This window comes from Penicillium verrucosum (genome assembly GCF_028828655.1).
Source record: "Penicillium verrucosum strain IBT 35672 chromosome Unknown utg000002l_segment0_segment0, whole genome shotgun sequence".
Lineage (NCBI taxonomy): Eukaryota > Fungi > Ascomycota > Eurotiomycetes > Eurotiales > Aspergillaceae > Penicillium > Penicillium verrucosum.
The window spans coordinates 5,339,630-5,367,372 of NW_026643211.1; the positions used below are offsets into that span (position 1 = coordinate 5,339,630).

The window sequence follows — 27,743 nt, forward strand, 5'->3', positions numbered from 1 at the left end:
AAGGAAAAAAAGTAAAAGTCCGGCAAATTTGGAGGCGGTCAGACAGGCGGCGGGGCGGTACGCTGACTAAGACTGTTTTATTTGAATCTTGTTCACTGTTGATAATTAGAGGACCATTTCTTTAAAATATCAATTTCTTCTTGAGAAAGATAGCTAAACGTGCAGTGTGGATGGAGAGGTTTATGGTGGCTTTTAGCGCAGTCGTGGCTTCTGCTTGCTTTCAATTGATCCGATCCTTTTTTGGCCGTGGGCACAGAAGCCCTAAGATTACACTATGACCACTAGGAACCACTGGATTCTACCAAAAGAAATGTGAAATAAACGAAACAAGATGAACGGGATAAGTAATACTTAGGTTGAACAATATGAGTTGCAGATCGCATAGTTGCTTACAATGAATGCTCCTTGCAAGTGATCACAGCTGTGCTGCTTCAGCAATGATTGTCTCCCGCACGGTGTCGTGGAAGCTCTCCCCATTTGGTTCCCATCCCAATAACTTTCTTGCTCTTGAAGCTTGACCTTGACCATTGGTACCCAGAAACACACTTCCATGGGGTATCACTACGTTGGCCTCATCGAGATTCATGGATTTCACTGAATCCGGCGAATCAATGTAGCCGAGGCCATGGGCCTCTTTGGCGATCATTAAAGCGATATCTTTGAAGCTCTGATAGAAATAAAGTTAGTAGGGATAAATTGCGACATTTGAAGTCGTTAACCAACCTCGAAGCCTTTTTCGGCAAAGAAAAGGCCATTTTCATTCCAGATAGGACCGGAGGATGCGTTGACAGCATGCTCCGCCAATTTGACAAAGAGATCAGCCAATTCAGAGACATGAACAATGCCCCATCGACTCAGTCCCCTGCCAAGATATAGACCAACACGTTGCAGCAGAGCGGCCCGGGCCAAGGAGGGAACCTGGATGCTGCGTTGATTCACGGGACCTTTACCGGCGCCAAATATGATAGGAGGGAAGATGATCGCAGTTTTGGGGCCACCTGAACCCAGATCGAGAATGTAGTTGTCCACCACTCGACGATCTTTGTACGCCCGAATTATGTCCCGGAGATCAGCAGCGTTATCCAAGTCATCAATGATTTGATCTGAGGGCTCGCCATATAAGTTTTTATCAACCTCGGGACCTGCCAGAACGCTAGCTCCGGTAACTTGAATGTAATAGGCTGAAGTTTTACGTCAATAAGCGATCAAACCCGAAAGGAGATATTGTAGTAGTAGATGGCGTACCATTCTGACGTCCCGCCAGGCCCCTTCCGATCGCTTCCACGCTTTTGATATGCTTGTTACTAGCAGTATCTAAATGAATAAATGTCAGAAATAGATTATACTATCAGATGTAAATTGACTCACGGATAACGATGTTGGCTTTGCGCGATTCTTTCTCAATGGTTTCAACATCATCCAAATCCGCAAGGACCACTCGGACTTTAGGGTATGCAGCCAAAACCTTGCCCCCCTTTTCACTATCTCTGATCAAGGCGGCAACCTCATACTCGGGATGCACATGCTGTAAAGTGTGGAGGACTTCGCCTCCTATGTAGCCCGTGGCACCGGTACTGGAGTTTGAGCCACGAGTTAGCAAAACATGAGTCACGCTCTATCACGAAACGGAAATTCACTTACAGGAATATCTGGGCCATCTCTTTTGAAATCGAGATTGTTAGAAATGGTTCAAAACGGACAGGCAAGAGAAATTAGACGGGCAGAAGGCACGGAGTTTAATATACATCCCCGCGCACCAGGATAGGAAAGTGACTCCGTGGAAACATTCTGCGGGGTCAACTACTGATTTTGGGTCTATCACGACATGATATCTTGTTTTTTGTTATACTTCTTCTTATATCTTCTTCCTTCTCTAGTCGGAAAAGTGAAAAGCAATTGGCCTACCTCGCAAACCGTGAAAAATACATAGCAATAGCTCATGCTAGGCACAAGTCAACGCGCTTTAGCGTTTCAGTCCACCTATTTGGCAATCCCCATGTGAACTTTTATCAAAATTACAGTGGCGTGGGTTTCTCAGATGTAGCCAACTAAAAACCTCAAAATATCAGGACCTAGTTTCAGGCAACAGTATGGATGCCTAGGCTAGTCCTTTTCGGGGGAGAAAGAGCGTAGTTTAAATAAACCTCCCCTTCCACATTGGCAGTGTACGAGCCGAAATCATGTCATTTCTCAGTTTGCCTCTCGAGATTCATCAAAGGGTCATCTCATGCCTTCTTTCGAACCGTGACGTGGCCGCTCTATCAGTACAATGTCGAACTCTCCACTTTCTGTGCGATATGGCAACGCGCAAGAAGTATCACCGAATCAGTGTCTCCCCAGGGGAAGAAGATATCGACAAGCCATTCGCCTTGCTTATGGACATCCTCAAACGACCTAGTTTGGGTAATTACGTGCGTCATGTCGAATGTTGCACAGCAACATCCAGTCATATGGACTACAAGCAAGTCAAATCCCAGCGCAATTTGAGCAATGAGGAGATAGATCTCGTGCAAGAAGCAGTCAAAAAGGGTGGTTTCACAGGACTCCAAGTGGATCGAGTTTTCAATATGCTCATGCAGAGGATGGAAAAAACGGCAACGTATGACGGCTATCGGTGAGAGTCTCATTTGGTATTGCCTCCGAGCAACTATCTGACAGCGTGGATAGACACCGCGAATGCCTCGGGACATTCATCACCCAAGCATTGACGGCGATTCTGATTGTGGTATCGCCAAATGTTGTGTCGATGGCCTTAACACATCCCTCTGGCCTGAGTTTCAACCACACAATCGACTTCCCGCTCGCGCAGCTCCTTCGCAGGGCTAACGCCAGCCCCGAAAACAAGCCATATCTTTGCCACCTCCGCAGTGTTTATGTGATTAATAAAAACGATAGTACCTGGTCGGATGGTCGTTTCTATCTCCCAATGGACTTTTCTGGCTGCTTGAGGCTATTTGACAATCTCCCGTCAATTGAATCTGCCCGCGTTGATATAATGAAGCAGGATCCCAACAAAAGGCTCGAATTTAAAGAGAGATGTTCCAATATCAGCAAGATCTCTATCCACCATTCGTCGGTTGATTCTCTCTACCTTGCGAATCTGATATGGTCATGCAAGTTTCTCAAGGAGTTCCAGTATTCTATCGGAGGTAGAGGGAGCAATGATGGGAGTTTTCCTATGTTCAACCCAGAAGCATTCATCAAAGTGCTTTGCGCACACAAGAAAACACTGGAAATTCTCGATATCAACACGGAAAATGAAATTCATACATTCGAAATTGTTGACGAGGAAGAGAGAGACTACCAATTCAATCAATATGGAAGCCCCTTTGAATCAGACATCAGCGACGAAACATGTACATTTTACCAATTGATATGGAAATACGGTGGGTCACTGAAAGAATTTATGGCCTTGAAACGGTTGAGCTTGGGGATACACTTTCTGTTATACTTTGCCGCTGGCGTTAGCGGGGAATCCTACAAGAAGAGGGAAACGTTAGATCTGGTAGCCTGTCTACCAAATGGGCTAGAGTACTTATGTGTTCGGGGATATCAGAAGGGTGAGAGCGAGGAGCACGATCAGCAGATGGACGCGTTGATTACGTTTTACAAGTCTGGGTCATCCCAACTGAAAGAGCTCAAGGGAATCGATGAATTGATTCCAAATGCCGAGGTAGTTCATGACCCAGATAACGACGATCATCTGCTGTGGTCGTTGGAGGAGCTTGGGTATGAGAGTGATTAGCAGGCCATGCCGGAATATTAACATACTATGTTGTACTGGGTTCCAATGCATCTACTCCCTTGACATTGTGAATCTCCACTGCAGAGCAGAGCATCGAAGCTTTGACCAGAATCCTTTCTGACCTATGCCCCTCAATCATCCGGATGCATGTAATTAAATTATATACCGCTTTAAAGAAGAGCAGTAATTTCATCTTTGTAAGTATAAAGTATACATATGTAGAAATGAAGAATCGAGGTAAACGGCCCAACATTGCGTAGTAACAGGACTTATGGAACTTGTTGTGCAGGCCTCTGGGGAGAAAATGACAAATGACCCGACCAAGTCTGCATTTGGAGATTCAGCCACATAATTTGGGCTGAAAAATGAAAAACATTACCCAGCATTGCGAACAAGCTACAATGGGGGAGGTAAAAGGGAAGAAAAGCTGTGGAAAACTGTGGAATGAGCGAGGCTGCTGGATAGGGAGAGAAAAGGGCAAGAGAGATCAATGGAGGAAGGAGCAGTGTCCTGGGGTAACGTTGGAAAGCCATATTATGAATTCCACATCGTATAATCCTGTCACTATTCCTAGAGAGGCGTACAACATAGGGGGTTGTTGGTGACTAGAATTCCTTCCATTAGCGGTTATTTCTACTGTACGAGATATCATTTGTCACTCGAGCCCTAACACCACGTCTACGTTTGGGGTGTTAAAAACACCATGAAGTATGTCCAAGGTTGCTTGCTCCGCTGTACCACTGCTCTAAGCTGATATATTATTATTTTAATTCAGTCAACAGTAAATTGACCTTGCAACACTTCACTCCTTGTATATATGATTCCATCTTCTCTTTGCATAACGGTCTCAGTCCTGCGACGAAACAACTTTGAACCATTGTGGCTTGGTCACCAGGTTGAGAAGAGGTGTCTCTGTTCTCAACCAGTCCACCTATCCCCTCCAAAGTACCTTTCTATTGACCCACTAGAAAAGCACCTTGGAAAGATCCTTGGCGGACTCAACCTTGATGTTTCTCATCATGAGCACCCAGACAATGGACAGTCCCATTACCGCGGTACCGGCAATCATCATGTTTCGCTGACTGAATGCATAGGCATTCTGGATAGCAATGCGAGCAGGCGAACCAACCGCATAACTAAGCTGGACGTCCAACGACTCGTAAATCTCCTCCCACTGGTCCTTCAATTCGATTGGCAGGTTTGCGCGCAGCTTGGCGGGGAGCGTGTTTGTCCAGATAGCACCAGAAACACTGCTACCAACGGCGCCACCAATGTATCCAAACGTGCTGAGAAGTGCCAACATGGCGGCGTAGTCTTCATGGGCGGCCGCAGCAAGAACAGCAACCTGCTCGATCAGAATGAATGTTCCACCACCTACTGCGAGGAAGATCTGGCACATGCACATATATCCAACGTTGTGACCGGGTTGGCGGAAGTAGATCATCAGACCGCTTGCCAGGAGGTAGAGAGGCACGGCGGCGCAGAGAAGCCACTTGAAGCGACCAGTTGCTCTGATGAGGAAGCCACAGCCAATAAGCCAAACCGGGTCCATGAAATCGAAGATGGCGCTGATGTAACCGGCCTGCGTCAGACTTGTGTTGTAGACGACTTGGAGGTAGGAGGTGAAATAACTGGCCCAGCAGTAATAAGAGACCTGGTAGGTGATATCCAGGAGACATGCGCCAATGACAGTGCGGTCGCGGATCAGATGGAATGGAATGAAGGGCTTCGGGGCCAGCCATCGCTCGTAACCGACGAATGCCACGAGAACACAGAATCCAACAACCATCATAGCAATGATTTTGGGCGATTGCCATTGGCCTTCAGTGTTGCCGGCGATATTGAAAGATGTCAGGAAAAGAATCGTGCCGGCGATCATTAGGAAGATTCCGATGACTGTGCGTTGGGGACAGGTGTGAGAAAAACGCGTAAGAAATCGATTTGAGGGCTTTACTGACCATCAAATTCCAGGACGTAGTACCGAATGGTTTCTCCCAAGGTTCGTGTTGTCCTCTCCTTGTATTGTAATTGACCGTTCTTGCCGGCCTTTTTCTTGGCCAATTCCCAGGTCACAATCAAGGGTGCCGCAGCGATAGGGAGAATGATGCAAATTGTGCCGTACGCCCATCGCCAGTTGGTTTCGTGGAATTGGTTCGATAAAGGCGAGCCCGCAAAGGCAGTGATCATACTAGGAGACGAGGTGAGAGCATAGGCAAGACCTCGATCACGAAGCGACGAGGTGTCTGAGGTTATCACGTCGATACAGAAAATGGCGCCGGAAAATCCAACAGTATAAAATGCCTGTTAATCAATTAGCGATTTTGACCTAGGGCTGTCGAGGACATTGGGGGGGGGATAGAAACACACCTGTGCAGCACAGTATGTGGTAATGTTGTTACAAGCAGCCATCATAATCAAACCCATAATTGCAATGGAAAGCATGATCACGAATCCGACAGTTCGATCAAAAAGATTCAGGACTTTGGCGACGGGCATCAAACACGCAGCACCCATGACGCTAGTAACAACTGAAATCACGGTCAACAGCGAGTGCTCCGAAAAGCCACTCGTAATATAAGCCGACAGATTTAGGGTGAGACTGCTGTTGAGATTGTTGACGAAATACACCAGCCACATACTGTGCTCGCATTAGACCTGAGCCATTGAGAACAAGTTCTTCTCCCAAGGTTGCTCACCTAGCATAAGCAACAATCAAATGTTTGCGAGTCCATGTGGTTGTGACTGCGTCGGCGATTTGGACACCATCTTGCTGTAGCTCTGGTGTTTCTGAGAACTTGTCCAACGACTCCGGGCGCTCCGTGGCCCCTTTGACGGGGGTTATATTCTCCGTATCCATGACGGTTAGAGAAACCTGGGATCAATAACCCAGAATGAATGATTAGAAAGATATGATTCTTAACCTCGTTATCTCATGGGTATATATTAAATTTTGGAGACTTGAGAGACCTTTTGAGTTCGTGTAAGCGAGAGAAGCGAGAGTGGCGTAGGTCATTGCACGTGGGTCCCCCTAATATAAGTAGTGTGCAACCACTACAGTAGTTCTCCATAGACAGGAAATTACTCCGAGGGAAGTCTCAGATAGTAGTTCATTCCTCCAACATATGGAGTACTCCGTAAATATCCCATCCAATTAGGGTTGGAAGTTGGGTTCCAAGGTTTCCACCCGAGTGGCGTGATCAGATTAAAATTGATTGATCAGATTAAATTTCATCAGATAATTCTAACGATCTGATAAATTTCAGGATCAGATAACTTTTATGATCTGATAATTTTTAATTACCATATCTGCTTTCCCTGCCCAGGTGCTTTCCAAAGCTTGGCTACATGTACAAGCTTTCGAAAGCTTGGAACTCCGAATCCTCGGATGGTGTCGGTTGGATCTAATTTAGTCTTAGTCCCATTCAGCGTCTTAGCTTCTGACTTTTTTAATATGCCATGTGCTTCTCTGCCAAAGACCAGGAACCTGATCAGGTGTTACTTATATGGTTTATGTCTATGATATTTTCGTCGATTATAATTTTGCAGATGGAGATCTCCAAACTTAGCTGGAAGGGCCTGTGTGAGCGGTATCCTCGGTGTGCAGCACTAAAGGAAAAGACATTATCCACTATCTGTCTTGATTATTGGTAGTGCTACATATGGTAAGTTGGTTGTGGGGGGTCATAAAAAATGTTTCACTTGGCGAGGATACTTTCCACCCTAATGGCTGGGAAAGAGAGTTCATTCTCCACAATTTGGACCAAACCACGACGATGATGTTCAAGAGGTATTTCCTTGGCGAAGGTCTAAACAGGAGCTAATTTATTACTGACCAATCATAGTTGGGAGGAACACTTCGCAACTTGACGCGGGTAAGGCGGGTACATACATAAGAGGTGGACGGGGGAACTCGGACACTTCGGCACCTTAGCACCATGTACACTTCCTGGCTAAACCTCTTGTTATGGAAATCATGGCCGGTTGTACCACCGCACCCTGCATTTTTCAACTAGTATGTCTTATCCAAAAATCCATTCGGAAAAAAGACCGACAGAAGTGGACACCGAAGCACCTGATATACGAGTCAGAGAACACACAGACATGCGATTTCGATAATATAGTAATATCCTGTTCAATCCGAGCTAAAAATATCCGGAGTAACGTAGTGTTATCATACTAAGACCAAGAATGTATATCCACAATATAACTAGGTCAATCCTGAACAGGTGTCAGAGCAACCTTTGTTCCGTTCGCACTTGACAACGTCAATCCCAAATCCTCCGTCCAGGGATTAGGGTCGCGATTTTCGATCGTCTCAAAGCGTTGCATAATCCTAGTAATAGTGTATCCAGCTTCCGTCAGCGCGAACTGCTGGCCTATGCAGATCCGAGGACCTCCATTGAAAGGAAGATACGCCCAACCGGGCCTGATCTTTTCCCATCTCTCTGGGCGGAATTCGTCCACATCGGGTCCGAAGACTTCGGTGTCGCGGTGCAGTGTGTATACGCTAAAGATAACCTCTTGGCCCTTGGATACGTGAACAGGGGATTTTCCATCCGGGCCACCGCCGACGGGAAGATAGGTGTCTTTGTTGGCCTCCCGTATATTGAAGGGGGCGATTGGGTATAGACGCAGAGCTGGATCTAGTTTAGCAGACTGCATAGCTAGCGCTGGAAGTAGAACTGCTTACTCTCGTTCAGAACCCAGCCCAGGTAAGTCATGGATTTCAGATCTTCGAATGATGGCTTTCGTCCATCCAAAGTGAGCACCTCTTTTCGAAGTCTGGTCCACACCTCAGGCTCTCTAGCCAAGATGAAGAATAAAATGCCCAGTAGATTGGCGGTGGTATCACGACCAGCAAACATAATACTGAATAGCTGGTCTGTTATGTTGGTCTTGTCAAGTGTCTGCTTCGACAGCTCGTAGGAAAACACATATCGACTTTCAGTCAACCGCTTGGTATCCTGGTCAACATCTTGACCGCTATTAACTGCGACACGATACTCGATGGTCTTTTGTACAAACCTCTCGAGATAGGCGCGGGTAACCTTGATGGATTTGATGTATTCCTTCCTGCGGTAGAACACCCCCAAAAACCCAAGTCGGAAGCGTATGCCAGCTATGTACTGGGCTACACCGAAGGCTTTCGCAAACTCGACACCTACAGAAGAGTCTTCTCCGCGCTGGGAGTGGGCAGACTCTCCGAACAAAAACTCGGTAGCGGTGTCGAGTGTCTGCGTCCGGTCAGTCGTATACTTTGGGGGATATCAAGCGTGACAACGTACTCCGTTGAGAAACAGTGGGAGCAGGTCCACGGTCGACCCGTCGCGGGGGATCCGATCGATGAGCTCGGCAACGTGGCTCTCATATAATTCAGTGTCGTTAATCCGAGTGCGCGAGAAATTAGGCCTGAGGAGAGCCCGTGCATGTTCCCACTCGCTACCGTCTACGCCGAATATGCCTTTGCCCATGAGTGGACGGAATGCACCTCGTCGAGCCGAACCAACTCCAAAATCTTTGAATTTCAACGCGAGCGCTGTTTGTATGTTCTTTGGATCGACGGTGAAAATAATATTTCGATTAGCTACTCTCGCCTTGAATGTCGGTCCGTAACTTCGATGCCAGCCGCGAATCAGCTCGAGGAACCTATGTTCCGGGCCGGATTTGGCTAGTTCCATGGCCATGCCGAGACCGAACAAGCCGTGGGACACAGAGTGTGGAGGTTGGCAGCCGTGCTCACGAGCGTACTTCCATCCTGGATGAGTATTTAGTCTGAGGGTTAGTTCACTGTCAACGAGGAAGATGTACATACTTTGGAAGGTTTGTGCAGCCTTCGATAATGACCAAGCAATCACGACAACCCCAGCCACAAGGCCGTAGAGGGGAATATGCAAGAGCTCGAAAGGCATTAGTACCATAGCTACTGGGCTTGCAGTGAACAAGATATCCTGAGATTGGTAGAATACCGAGTCGGGTTTTATTGATATTTATATGTGAGCTGTGTGTGTAATTCTGCGGCACCTAGTATACAGCGCCGTGGCAACAGCCTGTTCAGCCCGCTCACCTAGCGGGGTAAAGTTGCTGATGGGCGATCGTTTAGTACTTTCACCCAATGTGTTGAAAGGCAGTACCCGTGAGTTTGCTATCGCGCAGCTCACTGAACTCTTGACCCCGAAGCTGTAGTTCCATTCTGGCACAAGATGACTCGATTTTGAATAAGTTCGTCTCGCGTAAGGTTGCAAGATGAGCTCGCATGTCGAAAATTTGGGAATATGTATCGCTGTGCTCGATCAGATGTATAAGGAGAAAGCGTAGAGTCTGGTACTTTGTATGTCTGCAATTGTTCCGGCTTGCATTGGTCAAAGTTTATTGCTCAATGCTCATTGGATTGAGTATCCGGGCTTCGCTATGTTGTACATGTGCGGGGGTTTGTAGCGGATTTTCCATTCGGAAATCCGAGACATGCGGTGGACGTACCTAATTTGCGTGACAGGTACTTTTGGTCCATGTTTGTTTATTAAAGTGAGTAGCCATGATATTTGAAGTGAAGATAAAGCGGGTGGGTTTGCGATAGATCAACATATGAAAACTGATAGATGGGTGTTCATTAACAAGCAATATTGTTAATCATTGGCACATGCACAATAATAAATAGAAATCTCCGAGGTACGCGGGGTCAAGAGATGATTGTGCTGTCAGCCTGCATGATACAACGTATCATTACCACAATAGGACGGAATGAAAATTCAAAGTATTGGATCAACAGCGGCACAGGTAGGAAAGGGTCTAGATGCCTATGCTTTTCTTTTACTGAGCTTCACAGTCAGCCTGGGAATTTGAGATGAAACGGACCGGGCCGTTGCCAAGCTTTTAGTGACATTTCGGGTCAGCATGTCTGTCTTTGTGGCGTTTTTGAAGAGAACTAGTGGACAAGCTCGACTTACATCTAATCCCAGTCCTCCTCACCTCCAGGGGTTCTTTCTTGCAATTGAGTCATCGAGATTATAACCACGATAACTGAGTCGAGCATCTGGTAGGTCATTTGCTATGGCAAGGACAAAGTCCAGATTGGGGAGAAGCGTGGCCGAGCGAAAACAGTCGATACTAAAACTGACGACATGAGACCCATTTTACTCAAAAACAAGCGCCACAATACAGTGTGATGTGTTATGGCGTGCATATCGTTAAAATTAGATCCAACGAGAAGTCCGAATGGAAGGATCTAGGCTAGGTAAGTTTGTCATTTTTGCCATGACCGTACTTTATTCTAGGAATATCGACGGTATGTACTTGGCTTTGGCGTTGATCGACACTCACATATCCACTTTCCCCTCATGTCATGCATCCTTGGCACTTCAGCTGTATCCGCCACGTTGACATGTCATGAGTCGAACCCTGAAGTCCAGCACTCGGATAATATGCCCCCGTGTTTGCGCAACAGTCCTCTAAGGGCTACACCACAGGTCTGTGACCCGCCGATAGTAACATCAAGTGACATGGGTCCCTTCATTAGAATGTCGAGTTGTCGATCCCAGACCCCGCTTGGTATCAAAAATTGCGCATCGTCTCATGATGTTTCATCGGAACTAGAGTGAAGCTGCAGGTCTATCGCACTCTCAATGGCCCTTTGAACGGGCGTGACAGTCAAACTGGGAGCCTAGTTCATTTTGTAGGTTGAAGGCCTCTTCGGCCACGCACGAGGTTGTGTCGCGCTGGTATTCCCGGACGGCTGGGCCTACTTCTTGTTCGAGGGAAGGATCAAGGTCTTTGATCACCGTTTGAAGCCGAGGTAGTGTCGCCTAGTATTCCCGACGCGGCTGGGTTCTTTTTCCGCTCCGCACCACCACTAATGCCTTCATTATGCCTGAAATGTGAGGCGACAAAATCAAAATGTAGTTCGACAGAGGAGAATCGTAATATCAAACAAAAAAAGTCCAAATATGGCACACTTTTCAGACCCAGGAATGTTACTGAGCAATTCTGGACAAAGAGAGGGTAACAGGGTTTCCTCGACATCCTCGCATGCCTAGACCTTCTCTCCGGCTGCCCTCCGAATGCAATCGACGATGGAGCCTGGGTTACTCATGAACGGAGAATAGCCCTCATCACATTCCTCCACCTCAAAACAGTCTTGGCCTTGCGCGATCATCTTTCGCTGGAATGGTTCCCCCAATGCCTGGTCGTTTTTGCAGACAATGTATGTGTTGGGAATCTCACGGTACGCGGTGTATGTAACAGGAACGGTCAATGGGCCCACGGGGAACGTGCCAAGCAACCCCACAGCCCTATCGATATCCTTCTGGTCGCATCGGTTATAAAAGACAAGGTGGACACGGTCCTTCGGCAGACTGATTGCTCCGTCCTGGCGATAGATTAGCATTGAGAAATAGAAGTAAAGACCGGTATCCTTACCGCTGACACATGTAATCCACCAAGCCTTTCCTCCAACTTCTTGCGCTGACGCTCGATCTCTTCTTCCTCGGGCGTCTGCGGGACCAATTGGCCGACATGGCACTGGCCTTCTGGTAACGCTATCGCGCACATGTAGACCAGCTTGATAATCCCGGCTTTCAATCCCTGTGCATCTCGGTCCTTCTTTCCGAGACCCTTGGCTGCCTCTGACATGGCGATGCCGCCGAATGAATGTGCGAGGACGACGACATCCTTCTCGGCATCCAGTTTGTTCATAATCGCTTGTCGCACAGCTTGCGCGTCTTGCTCCCAGGTAGGCAGTGGCGGGCTGGAGTCCACGGAAGGTATGGTCACGCCCTCTGCATCATAGTTGACCTTTGCGAGCTCATCAATGAGACCCTGGAAGTGTGCAGGTCGGTGCCAGGCACCTGGTACAATGACAATCGAGGGATTGACCATATTGGAGTCGTATTTGAAAAAGAGGAGTAAATATCAAGACCGAAGAGAGATAAAGAGTGGTGAGTTGGAATTGAGTTATGATGGAGGTGAAGCCTTTAAATATCTTGATAAACATTTGGTGTCTGTAGAAATCCAAGGTGTGACGGTCGCTGATTGGTTAGACCCTGCCAGCGGCTCTTGTAGATGGGTGCAGTTCCATTGCAGTGCATACAGAAGTGTTCAAGAAACTTACTGCGTTATCCACGTAAAGACTGTAAGATTTACTGCAGGAATTAACAATTAGACCGATACCACAGCCTCGACATCAGCCGTGGTTTCTAGCCAGTGCCTATACTTTATTGTATACTGAGGAAATTCAACATGTGGTCTTTGGACATTGGAATACATTTAATTTTCAGGCATTAAGATTAAGCTATCATGGTATCACTGATGAGACTCGCGAATCCCCTTCACACTTCCGATATCATCTCCACCTAGACAGTCATATGCTGAGAGTTAGTGCTGCAAGACTCATAATAGAAAGATAAGAATGACTCACAAAGGAAAGGATAGACCACCTGAATAGGAGGATGTGGAACCATAAAAAGGAACCTTGAAAACAAATGTCCTCAGAAAATTCTTCGGACAACAGAGAGCTATCTCTGGTATAAAGGTTCCAAAAATTATTGTCGAAGGAGATGAGAACAGAGCCCCTTCCTAGTAATTTGGTTCGGCTCCTGGCGGACAACGGGAGCACCCAAGTCAGTACAGTCTGTTTCCGCAGAGGTGCATAGGAGTGTCTCGACCGAAGCCCATTCCCGTTGCCTCCCAGACATGCTTCGTGCCATTCGCAGCCTGACAAGGGCCGCCTACAGAGACCCGCCAGAGTCATCAGGATAAACCGATCACTTGACAACAGCATCAATATGTTGAATAGAGACCTGAAGCCAGAACCAAATCAAGGTCAAAAAATTGAAGGATACTCAACAGGAACCACGATGTGCAATGTGGACCCGGAGTAGTATGGAGAAGGAAAAAGAAGAAAAGGAGGAAGTGGGAGGGGGAGGGGGTATTTATATCTACATCTATCACATGCCGTCACATGTCAAGGATCAAAGGTTGATTGTTTCTTTGTTGACAATGTGCTACTAAGCCTAATCGGGTAATTGCTACTAAGCCTAATTCGGAATGAGAGATTGTTCGAAGGTTCCAACGTTTGCTTCCAGAGAGATCCAGAGAGATCCAGAGAGATCCAGAGACTCTCTGTCCTTCTCTCTCTCTCTTTGCCTTTTTAGTTGGAATGCACTCTTTCTTCATTGGTTACTACCTCACTGTCCAGTTCATTACTGCCTTCTTGAAGCATTTACTAATTTTAACTTCTGTTTTATTTTTATACTATACACTTTATAGATTCAATTCAGATTCAATTCAGATTCAATTCAGATTCAATTCAGATTCACTTCAGATTCACTTCAGATTCACTTCAGATTCAATTCAGATTAAGATAGTAAGAAATTAAGAAATTAAGAGTCAAGACTTAAGACTTAGGAGTATAAAGAGCCCGGTATTAAAAAAAATTAATATATTATTTGTTGAACAATATCCCATATATACATAGGGATTTGCTAAAATAACCCCCCTTTGTCTAATCTGACCCCCCCTGCCTGAACATTAAGGCGTACACCCTACCGCCTTCCCAATTCGGGTACCGCATTTACCTCGACACCCACACCTTCCTACCGCATTCCTCACCGTCTTCGTGTCAAACTGCCCCCTAACACTATGGGACGACAGTAGATACCTGCAATTTGTATGCAAACATATAGTAAAAACAAGTCACTTTTATCCCATACATATTATATTATAGGACTCGAGTAGCAAACAATCTGATAATGCAATCCTGGTTTACATATATTAACCTGCCTTCTCCCAACTCATTTTTTCATCCGTATTTGCACCAAATCATCAGTTTTAATCCTTTTTTCATCATTTCCATCCTATTATTGTCATTCCAGCAACCAAAATGGCCTCTTTAGGCCTAGCATACCTTGATTCGTTGGATTCCGACCCTGGTTCGGACCGTGAGATCGTCCCCAAGTCTCTACCCGTCGAGGACGGGGACAGCGCGCGCGGGGACCTGGTTGAGAAGCTCATTTAACCTGTATATGTAAATAAGTGCTTAATTCAGTGAGAATGTACGATTTTTTCTGATCAAAATGCATGTTTTTTTACTATGTAAACCAGAATTACTATGGTGGTGGCAGAATTATATGGCAGAAAACTCTGTAGTGGCAGAGATTATGGCAGAATCAGTGTCGCACCCGATCGGGGAGGCGGTGACTGAATTTCCAGGCAGGTGGGGGTCAGATTAGACAAAGGGGGGTTATTTTAGCAAATCCCTATACATATATGTTTCCTATAGACTAAGCCTAAGCCCTATTTGTTCGTTATTTGCTATTTGTTAGCTTGTTTGCTACATCGAGTAGGGTTTAGATGGTTTTAGCAGGGTATATAACCCCCTATATCTCTAGTTTAATCAATTGATAATTCTTCCTCTGCTTTCTCCCCACAGGTTGCTCAACAGTTTTCATTTATAAAAATACTATATAAAGTAACTATAGATTCAACATGGTACTTGTGAAGTGAGAGATCTAAATTATTTCCTGGCAATATAAACCAATGAGACAGTTACGTGTCGGGTGGCATACTTAGTCGCCCGTAAACGTAGGCATTGATGGGATGAAATGACAATTCTGCACTGCATTTAAGCAGCACCAACATTTATCTTTCATCTTCATCCCCTCTCGTCTTCATTCTCTTTCGTCTTCATATTTCCTCATCATCTTTCATCCTCGTTATCTCTGATCCTTGTTTACTCATCTTGATTATCCCACTATCCTTGTCATTGCTTTCTCCAATCACAGCGATGGTACTCGACCAAGTCCGCGTTTCTACGCGGCACACGCTTAACTGCGCCAATGAGGCGACACTCGCCGCTGTCGAGTCCCCTTTTAGCCTAGGGCCGATGGATCACACCGTCTCATCTATGTTGAACATAGAAGCAATACTCATCTACAGAAAGCCGGAAGCAATGCCAGCCGATAACTTCCTCGTGGTCGAACGCTTAAAGCTAGCTGCATCCCACCTCCTCGACTACTACCCGCACCTCACTGGCCGTCTGCAGCAGAATCCGATCACACAAGCTCCCGAGATTGGTAGCCTGGGCACTGGCGCTGAACTTTGGGAGGCACAATGCCCTAGAACTCTCACAAGCATCGTGGTCTCTGCTCTCTCCGCCCGTATCTTGGTCTTCAATCTGCCCGATTCTGGTAATGCTATTCTTCCAATCTTTTATTCGACAGTGGGATCTGTCTCCCACAACCCTATCTTCGCCATCCAACACACCCGCTTCGGCTGTGGAGGGGTTGCACTAGGCATTCGTGTTCATCACCAAGTCTGCGATGCCACTGGGTTTATGCAGCTCGTGCGTGACCTCGTCGAGATCTACAAACAAATCCGCGACTCTGCTCCGCCAACACTTGTATCTCCCCCCGAGATTTTCTCACATTTTCGCGGAACGCAAAGCCCATCGCCTAGCCAGAAAGAGAAAGCGCTTGCGTTCGACCCTCCAAACTTTTACCTCGACGAAACCAGCATTGTTACGCCCAACGTTTCAGAACCTCCCTCCCTCCATACTTCTCTTCTCCGCTTTCATGGTGAAACCCTGATTTCACTCAAGACTGCTGCGACCGACCCCAACGCCTCGGGGCAGATCTTGTTTACCAGATTCGAGCTCGTCTCAGCCTATCTGTACCAGCGGATTTACCAAGCCAGGATTCAGGTTCTGCACAACAAGGGGATTACACCAGACCCCGACGCTCTACAGTCACTTCGCCAATTTGGAACAACCATGGACATGCGTGACCCCACCCGTTTGAAGCTTCCCGCACGCTACTTCCCGAACGCCGTCTACTGCGCCTCCACTTCCGCCTCCCACGAATTACTCACAAAGGGCGCCCTCTGGGAGGTTGCACAGGTTATTCATGATGCCATTCACTCAGTGGATATGGATTTAGTCAAGCAAGAGTTCGAATGGATTGCCGCACAGCCCAACAAAAGTCACATCAGGTTGAAGAAGATATTTCCACGCAGTTCCCTCATCGCCACCCAGTGGACTAAGGGGAAGATATACGTTGGTGTTGACTTTGACGTCACCGCCGGTGGCAAGCGCATCTCCCCTTCTCTGGTGTCCCCAGCTTTCAGTGAAGGTTACCAGGTCGATGGTTTGGCGATGATGTTGTCTACCGAGGAGGAGGTGCCCCGCCGCCAGAGAAAACGTTCTTTGGGTCGTGCCAATCTCCCGTACGCCGTTGACGTGAATCTGACTCTGGATGAGTCGGTGTGGAATGTTCTGAGCACTGACCCCGAGTTCGTCGCTCTCTATCCCAGGCACCTAATTTGTGCTTCCCCACCAACCTCGGTTTAGCGCACGTGTCCCTCGTTGTGTTAATTTTTTGAAGACTGTACATTTTTGGGGTATTTCTCGATCTGCCATTGGGATTTTCGGTTTTTGTTTTTTTTTTTTTCAAAAAAAAAAAACAAAAAACCAAAAAACCAAAAAAAAGGAAAATAACGAAAAGGATGAAGAACATGGGGAAGGCCCAACTCTGTATTGTACGAAGTATGAATATCAATTGTTAGTGTAATTAGTGTACTAACTCGAGTCTATCATTATCGTAATTCGCTTTATGACCTAGTATTAGTTTTCTTGCTCCTTGGCCAAGATCTTTTGGAATTGGTCTACAAACTCGTCCCGCCTACTTCTAAACATATACTTCTAAATATATATATCTTCGTGCAAGACTTGAATGCTAGTTATATACATTACAACATAAGTGTAATACTTGTAATAGTAATACCCGACCCACGATGGCATGTTATTGGCTCAGATTAGCAAATCACGTGGCCCAACCCCGGGGATCCACTCGTGCCAGCCCCGAACCATCAGAGCTACCATGGTCTTCAGTTGTTTTGGGGGTCCCTGTTGATATACTTCTTTCCTTTAAAGAACATTGGATGCCTCACAGAGTCTTGGAAATAACTAACTGACAGCTGTTTGACGAATATTCAGCTTTGGAAAGATATCTGTTCGCCCCGCGTGTGATGTCATCGGGCTGCCGTGATGGAGGAACCACCGCGCCGACCTTGGACGCTTGAACGCAACCAGTCGACCCAGGATGGGACAAAGGTGCAAGGTGGGGACGGCTCTAATTATCTAATTCATTGCCAATAAGAGCGTGCTAACTTTTTCGAAGCTGATGGTCGAGTTGAGATCAACCTGGACTCCAAAGTGGGCAGGGAAGTGTCAAAACTGATACCATTTCTGCACAAGGAAGAGCATATTGAACCAGAACCAGAGCCTTCAGGTGATGCCGGATGTGGTCTCGAGCTCAACATTGTGATCCAAGTTGTTGGTAGTCGAGGCGACGTCCAGCCTTTTGTCGCATTAGGCAACGAGCTTCAGCGCCATGGACACCGCGTACGACTAGCCACACATGGTGTGTTTGAAAGCTTTGTGCGGGACTCCGGTCTAGAATTTTTCTCTATCGGAGGAGATCCCTCGGAGCTGATGGCATACATGGTGAAGAATCCAGGACTGATACCACAAATGAAGTCTGTCCAAGAGGGTGATATTCAACGCAAGCGTGTCATGGTAGGCCAAATTCTCCAGGGATGTTGGCAGTCTTGTATAGAGGATGACTCCGTGACCAAAACACCCTTTGTGGCCGATGCCATCATCGCGAATCCTCCAAGCTTCGCCCATATTCATTGCGCTCAGGCGCTTGGCATTCCTCTACACATGATGTTTACCATGCCGTGGACTAGCACAAGATCATTTCCCCATCCCTTGGCAAATTTGAAATATTCAACCACAGAGCCGAAAATGGCTAATTACCTTTCGTACGGGATTGTCGAATGGCTGACATGGCAAGGGTAAAAACCACATTTCTGTTGGTCCCTAATCCAATATGCTGACCTCACAATAGCTTGGGTGATGTTATTAACGATTGGAGAAAATCTATAGACCTAGAACCTATATCAGCCACCGAAGGTCCCCGTTTAGCAGAGACTCTGAGGATACCCTTCACATATTGCTGGTCCCCTACATTGATGCCCAAACCAGCAGATTGGCCGGCACATCTCAACGTCTGTGGCTTCTTCTTCCGCTCTCCTCCGGACTTTACACCACCTCCAGACCTTGACGCATTCCTCCGCGCTGGGCCTCCACCGGTGTATATCGGGTTCGGAAGCATCGTTATTGAGGACCCCCCAGCCATGACTGCCACACTCGTCAATGCAGTGAGATCCTGGGGCGGTCGTGCAATCATATCCCGTGGCTGGAGTAATCTCGGCGAAGCACAATCGGACGATCAAATCTTTTATCTTGGAGATTGTCCGCATGAATGGCTATTCCAGAAGGTCGCTGCAGTTGTACACCACGGAGGAGCAGGGACTACAGCATGTGGTTTACGATTTGGAAGACCCTCTCTTATTGTACCATTCTTCGGAGAGTACGTAAGCCCTTGAAAGCATTTTCAATTTCTCTGTTAACATGTTACAGTCAGCTCTTTTGGGGAAATATGGTCGCGTCTCGCGGAATTGGACCAATGCCCATTCCACACAAGTCTTTGAACGCAGATAATCTAGCGGAAGCCATCCGTTTTTGCTTACATCCTGATACCCTAGAAGCAGCTGGTAACCTTGCTCGTGAAATGAGCGAGGAAGATGGAGTTTCAGCAGCTGTTGCCTCTTTCCATCGCAACTTACCGGTCGACAACATGAAATGCCAGTTTATCAATTCTGAGCCGGCTGTGTGGCAGTTGAAGCAAAACGAAAGGGCCCCTATAACTTTTTCCAAAATGGCAGCGGGGATCCTGCTTGAAAATTCTCGCATTGATGTAAAGGACCTCAAAGCGTGAGATCATATATCCCAACCATCCCATCTACACATATCTATGCTAACACACATCCTGAACTAGATACGGGAGTAAACCGATTTTTATCCAGACTCGGCGATGGGATCCTATCACAGGCGGCACGTCGTCCTTACTAGGCATGTACAAAGATATCCTCACAGCATCAAGCGACGTCGTCATTCGGCCCTACAAAGAGTTTAGCCGCGCCCGTCAACAAAGCGAACCCGAGCTTGTAATCATCGAGACTACGAATCCCCAATCCGAGCGAAGTCCATCCGAAGCGATCTCACGTACTTCCAGAACCAACCAAACAGACGAGGACTGGGGAGTTGCGGGAAAGGCAGTGGGGGGATCCGCCAAAAGCGTGGGGAGGATCATAGCCTACTACTACAAGGGCGTTCTGGTAGATATACCCGGAGCCGTCAACGAGGGCCTGAGAGCTGTTCCTAGGCTTTATGGTGAGGAGGTCAAAGAATACAACGACATCCGGGACTTCAAGTCTGGAGTGGCTGCCGCTTCGGATAACTTTGCGCATGGGTTCTCACATGGACTCACTGATATCTTCCGACAGCCCTACGAGGGTGGCCAGAAAGATGGCATTAGGGGTGCAATCAAAGGATTTGTGAAAGGACCTATTGGCTTAGGGACAAAAGCTGCATCAGGTTTGTCACGCACTGTATCCCTCTGAGACTAGCGGGATTGTTAATTGACCGTCTCTAGGTGCTTTGGGTTTAGTCGCGTATCCGGGTCAGGGCTTGGCCAAAAGCTTACATTCGGCTATACATTCCAAGACTCGGAAGCAGCTTGTCAAAGCACGATTGATAGAGTCTGAATATTTGGCTAGACAGTCAGCGAAGGCCCAATCAAGCTGCCCCGATGTCATTGAGGCATTTGAAGGTCATCAACGGCAGCTTTGGAATACTCCTAGCTCAACGAATTCGGAACGAGCAAGTTCCCAATGAAGAAAATAGTGGATAGTGGAGAGGATTGGAAATATCATCAATTTCATGAATATACAACATAGACCCAAGTCGCACAATCAACTCCATCTTCTCAACCCCGCATAATTCGGTCTCCCCCGCGATAGGTTGCAGCGTATCAGCCCCGATCACGCCTTATCTATACCACGTTTTTCCTTTCTCTTGTTTTTCGCATTGCCCTTCTATTTGCTTTTTCATATCCCCGAAGTTCAACTCGCATCAGATAGGCCTTGGAACTACTGTTGGACCACTAGTCATCATGTCATCCAACTCTGATGCAAAGTCCTTCCCTCGCCCAACAGCGGGGTATACCCAATCGTTTTGGCGCACGCAATCAGACCCTCTGGATAACCACCAAACGACTCCAGACCTGCCAGAAGAAATCGATATCTTAATTATTGGAAGTGGCTATGTCGGAGCCTCGGCAGCTTATCGTTTGCTTGCAGAGAACCCGCAAAATCCAACTCCCCGGGTGGTGTTAGTTGAGGCGCGGGAGCTGTGTTCTGGTGCCACCGGGCGCAATGGTAAGGCCTACCCATGACCTGAAATATAGATATACCATTCTAGCTCACTTGTTTTACCTTATTCTTGCTTAGGAGGTCATTTGAGACCAGACATTTATTATGCAACAGCCTTGTTCGCCAAGCGCTATGGTATCGACGCAGCAGCGGAGATCGTGCGGTTTGAACTCTCACACCTGAAGATCATAGAGGAGCTGGTCCGTAAAGAAAAAATCGATTGTGATCTTACTTTTACACGCTCCTATGATATGTATCTCGATGAAAATCAGCTCAACGAGGTTAAAACCTTGTACGATTCGTTGGTTGACCAGGAACTGGACTTTATGGATGATGTTCAATGCCTATCTCAAACCGAGACCCGAGACGTAAGTTGAAATGAGTTTTCGGGATAGTAAGTCCATCTCCGAGATTCTTGCTGACGACATTTGCATTGCATTAAGACGGCACATGTTCGAGACGCCAAGGGAGGCTTCAGTTTCCCAACAGGCCATCTCTGGCCTTACAAACTCGTTGCCCATCTCATTCGTGTTGCCGTTTCGCACGGCCTGAACTTGCAGACCAACACACCTGTATCTGGAATCGGGGAAACTCCAAATTTAGATGGATTCTGGCCAGTAACCACTAGTCGTGGTGTCATTAACGCGCGGAAGATCATCCTCGCTACAAACGCATACACAAGCGCCTTGGCCCCGCAATATTCTAAAGCTATCATTCCATGCAAGGGGGTTTGTAGCCAAATTGCTGCGGCACCTGGTGCACCCCGTCAGGAACTGCCTGGTACTTATTGCATTCGATCTGGTCCGGGGGCGTACGTTTATCAAATTTCTCGGAATGACGGGTCCCTCATCATCGGCGGAGCGTCGCATCTTTACGAAGATAATAGGGAGGAGTGGTATAATAACCCCGATGATGGGAAGTTGATTAAAGTTGCTGCGGATTATCTTGATGGGTATATGCAGCGCACGTTCATCGGATGGGAAGATAGCAAGGCGGAGATCAAACATATCTGGGCTGGTGGTATGTGCAATTCCTTTAGGGTATCGTTTTTACTTTGTTTTGCTAACCCCGGTCTCATTCATAGTCATGGGATACAGTGCAGACTCGTTGCCTCATGTTGGTGGTATTCCTGGTAAACCGGGTCAGTTTATCGCGGCTGGGTTCCATGGTCATGGTATGCCTGTGGCATTCTTGTCTGGTAAGGCGGTTGCGGATATGGCGCAGAGCTCGGTTCCATTTGAGGAGACTGGTTTACCCAGATTGTATAAGACGTCTCTTGCTAGACTGGATCCAGTTTACGATGACATCCTAGGTTAGGTATGTCTGCCTAGGTCGCTCTCCTTTCCTTAGGTCGCTATTACGGAAGTAGTGGATTGTTCCGGGGTATGAGGCTATTCATTGTTTCTCAAATTGAAATGTCTGACAATAATATTGCTATTCATATCGGCTCGTGAAAAGAAGACTTGGGTTTTATGGTCGAGATCAAAAAGAGAGTAGTAGTTCCGCTTATATCCTTTCGATAGGGAAAAGCCACAACCAGTGAGTTAGGAGTTAGGTAGATTACCACCAGCGAATGCTCACTATTGTATGTTTTTACTTCCGTGGTTGTTTTGTTCTTGCCCTTTTTCTTTTACTGTACTACAAAAATAGTGTTTTGGCGAGTACAAGGGAGTTTAGTAACACGTAGGAACCGTGTTCAGATCACACCCATGGGCGTGGAAACTGACTCTCGGGCATATTCATTCATGTCTATCATATGTAGTTATCGTAATATCAATACGCAATGTCATCTGGAGGGATCAATGATGATGATCTAAAACTGGGTCTCTCAAGAAGGGTATATGTTTCGCTTCATGAAAGGAAGCAAGCAATAGCTTCATGAAATGTTGAAAGGAGTGCACAAATACAGGGCTATATGTTCACCATCATCTCTGTAGTAAAACTCTGCCGTTGGTGTCTGAGAGTTCAAGCCCAACATTCGTCGAGTCGGCGGTGTTTTCCATCTTGCTGAGAGTAGAGTATTCCTCTGTGTCTTTCAGAAGATCCTCATCAAGACCGTGGTACAGAACAGGTAAGGTAGAGGTCTTCCACAGCCTACGATCTTGTGATTTGGTGATCAGAGCTGTGGCTATCAGGAGAACAGAAGATAAGATAGTCACTGCCGCCGGTAGAGCGACCCATGGCCAATTCACTTGCACATAGACCTCTGAAACATGTGGAGTTCCATTGCTCTTGTTACGAGTTTCTCGGAGGGCCAAGTTGGTCAATGAATCCGCGATGTTATTCATCATTTTTTCGAGTCCAAGTCTCATAGCGCGTTCAAAAACATCACTACTATTGAAATCACTTGTGTCACTACTGCTACGCCAGTAAGTTTGGTGAGGCGAGATCGCAAAGCGATTGTAGATAGCGCCTCCGATGTATTGTAGAATGTCTGGTGCAAGAGAATTGACGTTGCAGAAGGCAGACCCCTGCGGCTCGATGATCTGAGCCGGGGGATAACGGCTCGACCTAGAAAGACGAACTTGTCTGTAAGGAAAAGGTTGGTATGGAAATGGATGACCTTTCCATTGCTTCCAGCATATATCCCAACTGGCAAGTCCGGATTTTTGAAACTCGGGTGAATGTGTCATATTGGCCGGGCGAGGGTAATTGATGGCGGTCCAACGATTAGGAAACCATGTCTCACCAAAGTCTGGAGAGGACACTTCAACTTTAGGATTGCCATTTTTGACAGAGACGTTATAAGTTCTCGAGCAAAGCGATAAAACGCATTCTGTGACCCGGCTAAGCTTCCGTTGTATTTGTTCTGGGCGAGGAATGAGATCACTTTCTGAGATATCATAATCGATCTCAGCTTGCCCGAAGACTAACAACGGGTTGTCCACCCCGAGGAAAGTAGAAGTTGGCACAGACGTGTTCTCCGAGGTGTTGTACATTTGAGGCGTGTTGTGAATCTCCCAGACGACATAGCGCGGCATAATCTGTTCATACGCTCGGTCAACAGTGTCATTCGAGACTGCAAATGTCATATTAAGTGGGAACGAATTTCCTTGTGGCAAGGAGATCGAGCAGTTGGTAGATTGAGTATAGTTTGTAGTGGTGTTGAAAGGAATTGAATAAGGGAAAGACATGTTGTCGCAGCCAGTAAGTCTGGCTGAAGTCGTGAGATCTGCGCATTTGGCGCAGTAGCCGACAGATCGAAATGGCTCCCAGGTACAGTTTGCGGAGGCGCAGGTGGGATTTATCTGGGGTTGACTAGACCAAATCCCGGACAAAATAGCCTCTCGAAAATTCGTGATGTATTCTTCCTGTTCTCTTGAGGTCCAATATGAATACCCTGGAGTGGGGTCGAGGCCCCAAAGTGGTAGAATATTGTGAACCTGACTGAACGAGGAGTCGTGTGAGTTCGGATCTAACAAGCTGGGTGTCTGTCTCAACGGGAAAGTCAAGACTTGCTGGAGGAACGGGTCAAATGCAAGCGCTAGAATGATGACCAAAGCTCCAAGAGATGCAATTGACGTGCCTTTATGTTGAAATAGCATGATGATAGAGCCCCAAGGTCCGCGACTCGCGCTGTCAAATGACTGTAAATCTCGTAGCGGCCTTTTGGCCCTCCAGAACCACATCCATTTCAATTGCCCGAGAGATTCTCCCACGGCAAATATCAGCGAGGATTTAGAAGCGGTGCCAAGTATTGATATCACACTGTTCAGTGTAATCCCGTAGGGAAGACTCGGGGATGCTTTCTGATCATAAACCCACACCACGCAGAATATGGCGGTAAGACATAGGATACTGAAGATTACTGCTGAAGCTTCCCAGAGCCAAGTGTCGGAACTGAGTCTGGACCACTCCGATGATTTCTGGGCTTTATCGGTCTCTTGTGGATCTGTCCCTTCACAAAGAGCATCATCGCCAATATCCGTGGGTTCTTGTTTCTTTGGGGGGCTGGTTGATACTCTCTCCCACTTAATTGTAAGAGACCTGATCCATCGCAGAGGAAGTTTGAAGACATGCGCTAATTTGGTAGGCATTAGAAATACTAACGCAGCTAGCACAGCCAAACCGCCGAAGCTCGAGCCAATACCGATTCCCGCTTTTGTGCCAGTGGAGAGTTCACTTGTACTAGATGAGACCCTAGTCTCTGTGCTAGATGTGGAGGTTGTCGTTGGAGCATTCACTGATATGGATGAGGTCGTTGTCGACATTTCATCGACATAGAATCCCGGTATTTCGAACCCCGGTGAAGATATATGAGGGCCGGTGAGACTAAAGTCGTTTTGATCATTTGGGATGAAGGTAACAGCAAATCGCCTGCTCCAAAATAGGGCGTCGTCGGGAACATCGACTTTCCATTCATACGAACCACCTGAAGCGATATTTACATTGGCTGTTTCGCGAAATCGTTAGTCTCGTATCTCATGGTTCAATGGTGAGGATTGCGTACATGTGCGAAAATCGGACCAATTCGAGTACTGTAAAGCCCATGCTCTCACATATAGTTTGGCTCTCGTTTCACCGTCCTTCATGACGAAGCCTTCCGTTTCGGTTGTGTTCCATCCTTTCCATTCAATATTCAATGTGTCTCCGATGTAATATCTCTTTTCGAAATTTTCTATATTTTCACCGTTGGGCTTCACCCAGCGATCTCGGCGTGCTCCATCACTTCGGACTACTTGAGACACCGAGATCAAGAGCAGCCAAATCCACGATAGTTTGGCCATGGATTCAACAGAGAAGTAGCCTCTCTGTCGTTTTGTCGCAAAAGATATGTTTGTCAAAGGATCCTGAGCAGAGCCACCACCGGAACCAGCGCGGTCAAGGTTTGGCCGACTTTGCGAAGACTGAAAGTTGACCCGACAGAGGTCACCCGGAGGTTGTGGGCCTATGCTCTGGGCAAGTTATTATGGGAATGAGATACTTAGAGCAGAGGAAATTCCCCCTGAGACAACTGGGAGGGAGACTTATGCAGGGTGCACAGCCCCTGTCAGCCACTTTCAAATCGACAAACCTCGCCCAATGCGAGGGTAGGGAAATGACGATAGATCATCTTGAACGTGGCCAATAGTTGGGTGCCGCCCGTCGCCCGGGTGACAAGGGTGAGTGCCCTATGGACAGGGGTGATAAGCTGAGTGAGAATCACCCGCCACCCGCCGCACTGACCACATTCCCAGCTGAGCGGCAGTTGACATTGGACGGTCTAGTTTCTCCTGAAACGCTGGATATCTGAGTGAATATACATGGCCACCAAGCCAGAAAGGTCGATTTAAGTTATGTTGTGTTGTGAATATTACCTTGGTTCTTGATTTGGATCCGCCGGTTGCGATAGTATTGCTTGAGGCTTGCCTACGACATGTATCCAGCATTTCCCACCTATATTGGCAAGTAACTAACTAACTATATGAACCCTTGTACAACACGCGTACCTGGACCAAACACTTGTTCCCTGCTAACTAAAGTCTAGGACTTTTCAAAACAGGCATCATGCAGGTATCTGTGAGCCTCCGCTTTTTCTCTTTTGGACTCTTCTCTCATGCCTGGAATCTGGCTTATCTCTCTTACCTTCTTTGAAGCCTCCTAGTAGATTCGATACGCTGTCCCTAACCTTCATACTTAATTCTCTTCTTAGCTCCTATAATTTCGGATAGTTTACTAGGACGTCTACTTTATAATTGGTTATTACCTCACCGTCTTTTCGTCGCCGCCTTTTTGAAACATACCTAGGTATACGCTAATTTCAATTTGTATACAACAGTCCTCTACAATATAATTCAATTTAGATTCAGTTCAGATTCGCTTCAGATTCGCTTCAGATTCGCTTCAGATTCACTTTACTTTAGAAGTCCCTATACCCATTTCAGAAGGCATTAATTTTATTAACCTCATAATCTAGGTATTCAGACATCTTTATGCATCTACAACATTAGTGGATCTAAATTACTGCGGGCAATATGAGCCAATGAGAGAGGTATGTGCTAGTGGCATACATAGTCGCCCGTAGACGTCAATGACTGTTTCTTACACGCCGTACGTGTAGTGATTAGGCTTCCGCACGACCCAAAACCCAACCCAGACCCAACCCAGACCCAGGCACTAGGGCCCCAGAAAGCCTAGAAATAACCCCATTTCGACCCAGTTCCTGTATAGATTGGGGTCTTGGCGGTCATAACCCTACTAAGTCAGCAGAATTATACACATAATTAGGGTGTTTGCATAGTTTGTATCCCAAATCGGGGCCCCAGTACTGACCCAGTCCGACCCAGACAGGTGGAAAACCTCGACCCATGGGTCGTGCGGGAGACTAACAGTGATCGTCAGGTGCAGGTGGAGTTACTGACGGACATAAGAGTGTTTAAGACAGACACACAAGACTATCGATCAACTCGTGAAACAAGGTCCGAATACACGGAAATTCTTTAATGAGAAATTTCTCACAATTGAGTGGAATGAGAGATCTATTTTCACTTCGACACCTCCTTCCTCATTAATACCAACATCTAATCTCACCGCCACTGTGGTTGTCATGTCATGCACTATATATATCGGAGCCTGGACAATCTGAGCATAATGCTCAGATATAATGATTTTTTGGCCTAACTTGTAACTTGCCAGTCCAGGGGCAGGTTGTAACAGTGGTTCACGTTTCATTGGTTGCCCCTGTTTATGGTGC

At 46.9% G+C, this 27,743-nt stretch overlaps 9 protein-coding genes across 9 annotated transcripts; 4 read left to right on the forward strand and 5 right to left on the reverse strand.

The window, feature by feature from the left end:
- Positions 1 to 415: 415 nt before the first annotated feature.
- Positions 416 to 1,658, reverse strand: N7516_007620 (uncharacterized protein; the record flags this gene model as incomplete). Its single annotated transcript, XM_057220340.1, has 5 exons — positions 416 to 667; positions 724 to 1,181; positions 1,246 to 1,314; positions 1,369 to 1,574; positions 1,642 to 1,658. The coding sequence occupies 5 exons, from the start codon at positions 1,656 to 1,658 to the stop codon at positions 416 to 418; spliced, it is 1,002 nt and encodes a 333-aa protein (XP_057074431.1).
- Positions 1,659 to 2,297: 639 nt separating this feature from the next.
- N7516_007621 (uncharacterized protein) lies at positions 2,298 to 3,745 on the forward strand (the record flags this gene model as incomplete). Its single annotated transcript, XM_057220341.1, has 2 exons — positions 2,298 to 2,614; positions 2,668 to 3,745. 2 exons carry the CDS (start codon positions 2,298 to 2,300, stop codon positions 3,743 to 3,745), a joined length of 1,395 nt encoding a protein of 464 aa, XP_057074432.1.
- A 964-nt stretch (positions 3,746 to 4,709) lies between these two features.
- On the reverse strand, positions 4,710 to 6,602 carry N7516_007622 (uncharacterized protein; the record flags this gene model as incomplete). Its single annotated transcript, XM_057220342.1, has 4 exons — positions 4,710 to 5,641; positions 5,704 to 6,046; positions 6,113 to 6,383; positions 6,442 to 6,602. 4 exons carry the CDS (start codon positions 6,600 to 6,602, stop codon positions 4,710 to 4,712), a joined length of 1,707 nt encoding a protein of 568 aa, XP_057074433.1.
- A 1,355-nt stretch (positions 6,603 to 7,957) lies between these two features.
- N7516_007623 (cytochrome P450) lies at positions 7,958 to 9,663 on the reverse strand (the record flags this gene model as incomplete). The annotated part of the gene is made up of 4 exons (XM_057220343.1): positions 7,958 to 8,382; positions 8,436 to 8,979; positions 9,031 to 9,500; positions 9,558 to 9,663. 4 exons carry the CDS (start codon positions 9,661 to 9,663, stop codon positions 7,958 to 7,960), a joined length of 1,545 nt encoding a protein of 514 aa, XP_057074434.1.
- A 2,108-nt stretch (positions 9,664 to 11,771) lies between these two features.
- N7516_007624 (alpha/beta hydrolase) lies at positions 11,772 to 12,616 on the reverse strand (the record flags this gene model as incomplete). Its single annotated transcript, XM_057220344.1, has 2 exons — positions 11,772 to 12,107; positions 12,158 to 12,616. 2 exons carry the CDS (start codon positions 12,614 to 12,616, stop codon positions 11,772 to 11,774), a joined length of 795 nt encoding a protein of 264 aa, XP_057074435.1.
- Positions 12,617 to 15,521: 2,905 nt separating this feature from the next.
- N7516_007625 (uncharacterized protein) lies at positions 15,522 to 17,081 on the forward strand (the record flags this gene model as incomplete). Its single annotated transcript, XM_057220345.1, has 1 exon — positions 15,522 to 17,081. The coding sequence occupies one exon, from the start codon at positions 15,522 to 15,524 to the stop codon at positions 17,079 to 17,081; it is 1,560 nt and encodes a 519-aa protein (XP_057074436.1).
- Positions 17,082 to 17,777: 696 nt separating this feature from the next.
- On the forward strand, positions 17,778 to 20,534 carry N7516_007626 (glycosyltransferase; the record flags this gene model as incomplete). The annotated part of the gene is made up of 6 exons (XM_057220346.1): positions 17,778 to 17,850; positions 17,911 to 18,556; positions 18,643 to 19,167; positions 19,218 to 19,571; positions 19,636 to 20,234; positions 20,293 to 20,534. 6 exons carry the CDS (start codon positions 17,778 to 17,780, stop codon positions 20,532 to 20,534), a joined length of 2,439 nt encoding a protein of 812 aa, XP_057074437.1.
- Positions 20,535 to 20,811: 277 nt separating this feature from the next.
- N7516_007627 (NAD(P)/FAD-dependent oxidoreductase) lies at positions 20,812 to 22,387 on the forward strand (the record flags this gene model as incomplete). The annotated part of the gene is made up of 4 exons (XM_057220347.1): positions 20,812 to 21,076; positions 21,185 to 21,438; positions 21,514 to 22,090; positions 22,155 to 22,387. 4 exons carry the CDS (start codon positions 20,812 to 20,814, stop codon positions 22,385 to 22,387), a joined length of 1,329 nt encoding a protein of 442 aa, XP_057074438.1.
- Positions 22,388 to 22,995: 608 nt separating this feature from the next.
- Positions 22,996 to 26,265, reverse strand: N7516_007628 (DUF3176 domain-containing protein; the record flags this gene model as incomplete). Its single annotated transcript, XM_057220348.1, has 4 exons — positions 22,996 to 25,463; positions 25,521 to 25,965; positions 26,085 to 26,181; positions 26,237 to 26,265. 4 exons carry the CDS (start codon positions 26,263 to 26,265, stop codon positions 22,996 to 22,998), a joined length of 3,039 nt encoding a protein of 1,012 aa, XP_057074439.1.
- Between the last annotated feature and the right edge of the window lie 1,478 nt (positions 26,266 to 27,743).